At 46.8% G+C, this 10,027-nt stretch overlaps 1 protein-coding gene across 1 annotated transcript in view; it reads left to right on the top strand.

The window, feature by feature from the left end:
• The first annotated feature begins 229 nt into the window (after window positions 1-229).
• Window positions 230-10,027, top strand: part of SREBF1 (sterol regulatory element binding transcription factor 1) — a 44,660-nt gene continuing 34,862 nt past the window's right edge. Inside the window, exon 1 of the mRNA XM_080980962.1 lies at window positions 230-688. Coding sequence (XP_080837088.1) covers window positions 583-688 — 106 coding nt within the window. The 5' untranslated portion in view covers window positions 230-582. The remainder of the gene's footprint in view (window positions 689-10,027) is intronic.

The following is a 10,027-nucleotide window of genomic DNA, read 5'->3' as shown; positions in this document are numbered from 1 at the left end:
ATTTGCTCGGAAGTGATCCCCAATCCAAGCGGGCCAGATTTCCTGCTAAGTAAGCGGAGCCTGGGACTCTTGCCGCCGGTGTTGTTGTGTCCCGCACACCCCTCCCGTCCATGTGGGGGAGGCGGGCCGGCCAGCCAGTTCACTTCCCGGGAACTGCAGGGGGCTGCCAATCAAGAGAGCCAGGGGGCGTTCCCCAAAGCGGAGGCTCCTCCCCCTGCTCTCCCTCCCAGTAGCAGGTTTGAGCTCCCCTTCGCAACTTGCTCTCCCTCCACCTTACAGAGCCTGTTATGGACGTGAGGATGGCAGCCAGCAGCAGGCAGCTAGGAGCCACCAGCCCATAAACGCCGGGCCGCTTGGCTTCCCGATGCGCAGATGGCTTCTCTTTGCGCGGAGTCCCCGGCAGCCTAAGGAAGGCGCTTCCTCCTCCCAGCCTGTCATCCAAGCTCCTCTAGATTATTCAGTTCCACATATTTTTATTTTTAAAATCAACTTATTTTTGGCCTGCCCGCGGGGTGGGTAGGGTAGGGGTGCGTGCGTGGAGGGGGTTTCTCTAAGGAGGGGGTTGTGCGCGTCGTGGCCGAGATGAACAACCTCGCCTTCGAAGAGGCGTCTTTGGACGGCTTGGACCCTTCGCTGACTCTCCATGAATCCAGCGAGATTGACACGGCTCTGCTGAGCGACATTGACGGTGGGTACAGGGTAGGGGGAGCGGGGGGGGGGCTGTTTCTCACGGTGCCAACCGGGGAGAAGGGAAGCAGCTTTTGCCCAGTTGGTACCTGCAAAAAAAATGGGGTCTTGCATCATGGTGGAAGCCCTTTCTTGCTTGAGTTAAAGTCGGGATCTGTGGTTTGGGACGAGGGTCCTAATTTCTGTGCAAAGGGAGTGCATTTGTTGTTTATTATTATTCTTTCCAAAAGTGCCCTTTTGCCAAGATATATAAATATCCAGACAGCCTGTGATTTCAGCAAAAGTGAACTTCCAAATTAGAGCCTGAATTGCAGAAATGTGTGCAATATTTCTCAAATCCTTTTTCCTAACCAGTTTGGATGAAGCGAGCGCGTCCTGAGCGCGCGCGCCTGAGAAGTGAGAGTTTTGGGAGCGTGTGTGTAGGCACGAGCCTGCTCCTCTCCCGCCGAGGGATCCGTTTCTCCTTGGGTGACGGGATCCCTTGAACGGATCCCACCCCCCCACTCTTGCCTTCGCGAGCCATGTGCTTTTGTACCCCGCTTACCACCGCCTTTTCCCCATGGCAACATCACGCCGGGTGCATTTGTGGGAGGACGGAGGATCGCTGGCTTTGCAAAAGGGAGTCACAAGGAGCATGAGAGATTGCAAATATAATATCCAGAAATCCACCGCCTTCCCGTGTCCCTGGCGGGTAGCCAGCTGCTAAGGCTAAACGCCCCGCCCACTCCCCCCCGTCTGTGTGTGAGAGAGAGGGGAGGGGGAGGCTGACGTCACGCCTCGGGTTACTGTCGGTCATTCCCTCTTTCGGAAGAAAGTTCAGCGCGCCTTTCGCGAGGCGCCGAGGTTTGCGCGCTGGGGCGACGCTCCGCGGCTCCTGCGCTCTCGCAGCCCCTTGATGTGCAAGGTTTGGGTTGTGCAACTAGGCTTGGCTTGCACCCAAGGGTGACAACTTGAATAAAATATTGGGGAGGCCCAGGTAGGCCTCGCCCCCCAGAATGGATCCCAAGACGCGGTGCGCACAAAGGCAATGCACATCAACTTGGGGGGGGGTGCCCCGGTCCCCTCAAATATTTTATTGGGGGGCCGAAGGGACTTTAGCCCTGGTTGTCGTCTCCTATGATTGCACTCCACCGTCTTGCCCGCCCACCCCTTCTCTGCCTCGACTGCGCCTTTGCAAAACCGTCCCGTGCCAGCGTTGCGGGGTTTTCGTGCAAAGCTCACCTCTTGTGTGTGCAGCTGTATAAGCATCTCTTAGTAATGCTATGGTGCTTTTAATGTCGCGTTACAAAGTGCAAAGAGGGCGGGTCCCGACCTGGAGGCATATACAGTTTTTCAGGTTTAGGTCCAGTTTCACTGATAACTTACCAAAAGAGAGAGAAAAGTTCCTACCCAATACAAAGCATCTTTTCATAATACACCTGAGTAAAAAGAATACTTTCGAAATCTAATCTTAAAAAGAACAGAAGCAAAGAGAGAAAAGGAGTAAGAAAAGACGATGGGAAAAGAAAAAGGCTTCTGATTCTCTGTCCGTTAGCTAAAGATAGTATTCACTCATTGACCTCCAACTATTATATTTTATATAAGCCAATAATTTTTCAATCTTCAGATCCAGATATTACAAGTATATTTTCTCTTTCAAGCAGAAAAGTCCATAAGAAGTTTATAATCCTTAATAAATGTCAATAATGATTTTTCATTAATTAAGCACATTAACTTAACACCGTTAACATGGAGTACATCTAAAGCACCCCGACACCACTTTAAACAGTCATGGCTTCCCAAAGAATTCTGGGAGCTGTAGCTTATTGAAGGGTGCTGCAGGCTGTTAAGAGGCCTGTTTCCCTCTTCAGAACTACGATTCCCAGAGGTCCCTGTGAAGAGGGATTGACTGTTGAACCAATTGAGAATGAAGTACATGGTATTGGGGCCTTTTCAGTGTTGGCTCCTCACATGTGGAGCTCCCTCCTCAGGTACACCTAGCACCATCTCTTCGTGGTTTTAGGTACCTGCTTAAGACGCACCTTTTGGGGGCAGGGTTTTGGAGGTGGAGAGACCTGATAAGATAAATGATTGCTAATGAGTTCCTGTGTCTTAAGGGCTGCGTAATCTTACAGATCCGTTTTTTTAATCTTATTGGACTTGGTTGCAATCTGTCTTGCAACTTGTGCAAAGGGCGGTTAAAAAAAGTATCACCTAAATACATAAAACAAAATATACTGTGGAAGTAGCAACACTGGTCTACTGTGCATGGTTGTTGTAATAGTTCCTAAGGATCAGGGAACAATACCCAAGGCTGCGACTCATTGCATAAGAGGCGAGACTGCTCCAGTGCTCTGAGAGCTTAAGGGGCGCATTAGTTCTTGCTTTGGAGTTAGGATATAGTTGCAGTCAGGGAAAGGGCCCATCCCATTTTGCCACCTGAGGCGAAACACGGAAGTGCCCCCCGTTGCCCCCCTACTGCTGCCCCACCACCACTTCTGGGGCTGCCAGAATGCCCTCTCCCCTCTTGCAGAACTCAGCAAGAGCCAGGGTGTCCCACAATTTGGGTGGCAGTGCCGCATGCCAGAAGCAGTCTTGCACATCTGCCGCCTGAGGCCGGTGCTTCAACCTGCCTCATGGGTGGGCCAGCTCTGATATTACTGCCTTGGGAAAAGACATGCTTACCGTTTCCTAATGCAGGGGTAGGCAACCTAAGGCCCGCGGGCCGGGAGCTGCCCAATCGCCTTCTCAATCCGGCCCGCGGACGGTCCGGGAACCATCGTGTTTTTACATGAGTAGAATGTGTGCTTTTATTTAAAATGCATCTCTGGGTTATTTGTGGGGCCTGCCTGGTGTTTTTACACGAGTAGAATGTGTGCTTTTATTTAAAATGCATCTCTGGGTTATTTGTGGGGCCTGCCTGGTGTTTTTACACAAGTAGAACGTGTGCTTTTATTTAAAATGCATCTCTGGGTTATTTGTGGGGCATAGGAATTTGTTCATTTCTCCCAAAAAATATAGTCCGGCCCACCACGTGGTCTGAGGGACGGTGGACTGGCCCATGGCTGAAAAAGGTTGCTGACCCCTGGTCTAATGCATGAAAGGCTAAGCCTGTGTAACAGGGATGTTGAATCTCAGGTCCAGGGGCCAAATGGGGCCCTTCAGGCCTCTAACTGGCTGTTGGGAGTCTCCCAGCCCACCCGATCCGCAGGCCACACCACCACAGGTTCCATGACAGTGTTTCTCCAACTTGGGTCCTCCAGTCACTGTTGGACTATAACTCCCATCATCCCTACCTCGCAGGACCAGTGGTGATGGATTATGGAAGTTGTAGTCCAGTATTTCCCAAACTTGAGTCCCCAGCTGTTTTCTGACAGCAATTTCCATCATCTCTGACACTAGTCTTGCTAGCCAGGGATGATGGGAGTTGTAGTCCAAAAACAGCTGGAGGCCCAAGTTTGGGAAACACTGTCCTATGGGAAGGTATGACAGGCCAGCTGTTCCCATGCATGGGGGGGGGAATGCAGATGATGTGCCCCCCCATCTGTTGTTGAACTCCTATCAGCCTCTGCCAGCATTGCCAGTGGCTGAAGACAATGGGAGTTGTAGTGCTCTGAGACTGGCCTGTCTCAGAATCTCTGGGCAGCTTGTGCAAATATTTTGCAAAGGAACAGGAATGGCAACAAATAAATGGATTCCACTGCTCCCACAGAAAGCACCTGGATAGCAGACTCAGCAGGTGCTGGGCTTCCCCACTGTGGTGAGGTGCAACTATTTCCAAATGGACATCTAAATGGATAGCTCAGTTGCTTAGAGCATGGTGTTGATTACACCAAGGTCGCAGGTTTGATCCCCATATGGGGCAGCTGCATATTACTGGATTGCAGGGGGTTGGGACTCGATGATCCTCAGGCTCCCTTCCAACTTCACAATTCTATGATTCCATGATCTATGCTCATAAATTACCACGTGCAAATTTTATGCCACTTCCTGTTGTCTTTTTGCCATCTTTTTTTTTTTTTTTTTGGTGATGTCTAGTGTTCATCCTGCTTCCAGAACTTCCCAGGTGAGAACAAGGGTAGAATAATATAAAGCCCCTATTGATCAGTGCCAGATTTGTGTATAAGCTAAACAAGCTATAGCTTAGGGCCCCACTCTCTTGGGGGCCCCAAATTTTTTTTAAAGGAAAAAAAACCTGGATGTACATTTCCAAAATATAACATAAAAAAACAAATAAAATAAAACCTACATACAGTGGTACCTTGGGTTACAGACGCTTCAGGTTACAGACTCCGCTAACCCAGAAATAGTACCTCAGGTTAAGAACTTTGCTTCAGGATGAGAACAGAAATTGCGTGGTGGCGGCGCAACAGCAGCGGGAGGCCCCATTAGCTAAAGTGGTATCTTAGGTTAAGAACAGTTTCAGGTTAAGAACAGACCTCCAGAACGAATTAAGTTCTTAACCAGAGGTACCACTGTACAGCAACAGTGTTTTGTGTTGTGTAGGCTCCTATGATGTAAGTCATGGGCCCCGCCTTCTCGCCTGCTCCCTGAAATATCACTGGTTTGCTCATTTCCATATATAGGGTGCCTACATTCTACATGGAATGGTTGTATGGCAACATGTGCAAATAGCTTTAGATACCTATTAGGCCCATAAATTACCGTATAGCATATATTCAACACAAAAAAACAGTGACAATTTGTTGTTGACAAAGGACAGCTGGACATATAAAGGGCCCCATTACCTTCAGTAGCTTAGGGCCTCATCAAACCTCAGTCCAGCTCTGCTATTGATACAGCAAAGGGTCACTGCCTAAGGCAGGGGTAGGCAACCTAAGGCCCGGGCGCCGGATGCAGCCCATTTGCCTCCTCAATCCGGCCCGTGGACGGTCCGGGAATCAGCGTGTTTTTACATGAGTAGAATGTGTCTTTTTATTTAAAATGCATCTCTGGGTTATTTGTGGGGCATAGGAAGTCATTCATTCCCCCATCCCCCAAAAATATATTCCGGCCCACCACATGGTCTGAGGGACGGTGGACCGGCCCACGGCTGAAAAAGGTTGCTGACCCCTTAGGCATTCCTGGTGGTCCTTCACTGTTGCCCTTATGCTGCTGCTGCTGTTATTATTATTATGCTGCCCTTCATCCAAAGATCTCAGGGCAGTTCACAGCATTAAAAATAAAAACACAAAATACACAGTAAGTGAGAGTAAAGAGTAAAGCGAGAGAAAATACTCCAAGGAAAATAAAACAGTTCCGACCAGAAAAACATCTAACCCCTGCCCCCCATGTTAATCAAAAGAAGATATGGTTCCACGACAGAAAATTCGCACTTGCCATACAGGTAAATTCCTGACAAATGCAGATATATTTCATTTTGGAAATCAGTGCGCTGTACTGGCATTCAACTTTCAGTAGGTAGATGTGGATTCAAACCCTTGCACAGTCCTTATGCCACACTGCTTATACTAGTTCCCTTTCTTTTAAAAATGTCAGAATGCTGGAATAGGATATCTCTTGTCACCGTAGATCGGATCACACTTGTTTTAAAACTGAGGCACTCAAAGGGGTTCCGCCAAGGTGGTGCTCTGGTTAGAGTATGTCAGGCTAGGGCTTGGGAGAGGAAGGTTCAAATCCCTCACTCAGCCATGAAACTCACTTGGGTGACCTTGGGAAAGCCACTGCCTCTCGCCTTAAACTACCTCACAGGGTTGTTGCGGAGACTGAATGGAGAGGGGGAGAACTTTGTACGCCACCTTGAGGTCCTTGGAGGAAAAGGTGGGATATAAATGCAATAAGTAAGGAAATAAACATTCGCTGCCTGAATAAATGGTTACTGAGTAGGTTAGGATACCAGAGAGACTCTGGGTCTGTGGATCTGCATCCACATGAGAGCATGGCTATAATGCAGGGGTGGAGAACCTGTGGGGCCTTGGACTACAACTCCCATCATCCCTAGCGACATGGCCAGGGATGATGGGAGTTGTAGTCCAACAACATCTGGAGGGCCAAATGTCCCCTGCCTTTCCTTGATTTGGGAAATGGTAGCGGGTACAGGGGTTGATAATGGTTATATGGTTAGAGTGTCAGGCTGGGACCAGGGAGACCCAGGTTCAAATTCAGCCATGAATTTGTGGCTTGGTTGGACCGACCTCGCAGGGTTGTTTTGAAGATTAAAGGGGAGGAGAGGCATGCATGCCACCTCAAGCTGCTTGGAGGACGGGCTGAGTAAAAGTGTAACACATAAATAAAAATACACGCAGATTGTTCGAGAGTTAAAATAACCTCACCCCAATGCAGCGTCTCTTCTCAAAGCAAAATAAGGATGTTTGGAGCCTGTGCAGCCAGGCAGTGTAACACCAGCCACTCTGACTGGTGGGCAGTAAAAGCCCTACGGATTGGCCAGATCTGAGAAAAATACTGGGAACCTCAGCCTGGTCTTCGATCCTTAGCCCCATCTACACATAAATTTAAAGCAGTATCAAAGCACTATAAGCTGCCATGACTTCCCCCAAAGGATCCTGGGAGCTGTAGTTTGCTAAGGCTGCTGAAAGTTGATAGGAGACCCCAATTCCTCCCACAGAGCTACAATTCACCGAGTTCTTTGGGAAGAGGGCTTGACTGTTTCGCATCACAGAACTACAATTCCCAGAGTGGTTCATCTGCCTGCCCTTGTGAAATATATATATATATATATATTTAAATATTTATTAAAGTTTCAAGAAATACAAAAAGAGAAAAAGAATACAAAGTACAAAATATAGCAAAAAATAGAGAATAAAAAAGAAACATACAAAATAAAACAGTTAAAAAAACATTGATTTTCCAAACCTATCTTCCCTTCTCTTATTTCCCCGGACCTCCTCGTACCTCCCTTCTTTGTATTCCAGTTCAGTTTGTTAGTTCAGCAAATCCTTACCATTAAACTTTTACCCAATTGTTAACCTTTTTTTTTTCATATCTCTTAAAGCATTACAGCTAAAAACCTCTTAGTTTCTATAATATAATAAATCTGTCTTTAATGCTCCCTCAGTAATTTGGCAGGGCTCTTTTGCAACCTGCACCTAAGAGCAACACTGGGTGTTACGGGACGCAGTTGGAATTAGGCGCCTGAGAGGGAGTGTCCAATTTGATGCGTGTGTGTTTGTGTGTTTGTGTTGGATGGATTTGGTGCTAATCAAATAGGCTTGTTGCTTGGTTGGTAGAGTTGTGGTTTCAGTCCTGACAAAGTAGAATTGTAGTACTTTAGACTCCATTTTAGAACAATATCCTAAATATACACACTGACAGAACAAGCACAGCTTGTTATGGGTGCCCCATAATATACCACAATTATAATAAATCAACCTTCTCATGTTTAATGGCTATACTTTGGAACTCCCTGCCTATTGACAGCAGGCAGGCACCAGTGCTGAACTCCTTTTAGCTCCCACTTCAAATGGTTTTGCTTAGGCAATCCTTTTCAGACCTATAGAAGTTGCATGTGTTCTCTTGCCTTCTAGCTAGTGCTGATTTTAATCTTTTAAATACTTTAATACCTGTTGTTAACTGTTTCTTAACAGATGATTTCAACGACTGAATATTGTTGAGAACTGCTTAGAGGGGTTTTTCCTTGCAGTATATACATTTTATTAAATGAAATTTTAAAAATTGTTAATATCTTATCTCCAGGTAGAAGATTAGTGCATCAGGGATGCAGCTCAGTCTTATTGCTGTACTAGCTTACTACACACAGGGAGGTTTTTCAATTATTATTATTATTTATTTAGTGAGAGGGAACATTTAAAAAGGAATCCATCCACCTGCAATCCAAAGTTGAACTGTTCATCTGTCCGGAGTCCAACCAGCGATATGCCGCTGGGCTCCAGCTGCCATCAACACCTGGCTATCTTGGCCAATACTCAGGAATTATGGGAGTTGTAGTCAAACATGCCTCTGGTACCAATCCCTGACAGCAGAGGAGGTTGTCCCTGTTGGCAAGTTTGTATTGCTAATCAGCTGTTGGGAAAAGCCAAAGACACCTTTGTGTTCTCAGGAGGTTACCTGGAGTCATCGCTTTTCTGGGGGCGGACTTGTGACATGGGACAAAGGGCAGGTCCCATTTTTGGAAGTAGGGCAGAGTGTGTCTGGGGAGGCTGCCTCTGGCAGGACTGTGTGTTTGGGTGCTGCCGCTGCTGCTGCTGTCTGTGCCTAAGTTCATGTTTGCGTTCTTATTTTCCCCATCTCCTTTAGACAGATAATTCCTCTCGTTCCTTTCCACACACACCCCAGTTTAACTTCTTTTATGCATCTCCTTTGCCCATCCTAAACAACACAAAAGGTCCATTGCAATAAATAAATTGTGGATTCCCAGCCTTTCAGTCTGTTCAAACTCTCTTCTTCCCACGCGTTAGTAAAATACAGGTCCTTCTGTCTCTGGACCTTGCTTTCCTCAGTTTTCTTTGGTCAGTTTTAACTCGTCTATGATTGAACCTTCTCCCTAAATTTCCTGTACCAGCAGAAAGAGTTGGACGAGATGATTTTGGAGGACTATTCCAGCTCTTTGATTCTGGCAGTGCTCTTCCTATAATGAAAATGTTGATCTTCCATCTTTCCTCCCAAAGGATCCCAGGGTGGCAAACACATCTGTAATAAAAAATACAGTTAAAAACAAAATATTTTCAAGCGGTTAAAAACATACGAAAACAAGGAAAAACAATAAACCATGTAACCTCAAGGACTGCCTCTCCCCATTTGAAGTGCCCTGGACCCTGTGATCATCCTCTGAGGCCCTTCTTTGTATGCCTTCCCCCACCCCACCCAGGTGGCAACTTGAGAACAGGGCCTTTTCTGCGATGGCTCCCCACTTGTGGAATGCTCTAGCCAGGGAGACTCACTTGATGTCTTCATTATACATCTTTAGACACCAGGCGAAAACATTCCTCTTCAACCAGGCCTTGGGCTGATTAACATTCAATGTCCTTTTAAATGTGCTTTTTAATGTATTTTTTGTTTTTATTTTGTATTTTTATGCTGTGGACTGCCCCAAGATCTTCAGATATACAAATTTAATAAACAACAACAACCAACCTTGTGTCTATATAGGCAAAGAAAGAATACAGTGATAGCATCTGCCCAGTGTCAATTGGCAGGGAGTTCCAAAGTACAGACGCTGCAACGCCAAAGGCAGAATAGACATTTCTTGGCTCTTCTAGGAAATTGAAATCATCTAATTGGCCTATGTTGGATAAGCTGATCCCTTGGGGCTGGTGAGCAGAGAGATGACGTGCTGGTGCTAGTGGGATTGATCAAGGTTTGCAACATCCTTGAAGAGGTAGAATTATATTCCCCGGATTATATTAGAACCTGGGGCTGTTTG

The sequence above is a fragment of the Podarcis pityusensis genome (genome assembly GCF_964106645.2).
Source record: "Podarcis pityusensis genome assembly, chromosome: 14".
NCBI classification, from domain to species: Eukaryota; Metazoa; Chordata; class Lepidosauria; order Squamata; family Lacertidae; genus Podarcis; species Podarcis pityusensis.
This window is presented reverse-complemented; position numbering and strand designations above follow the sequence as displayed.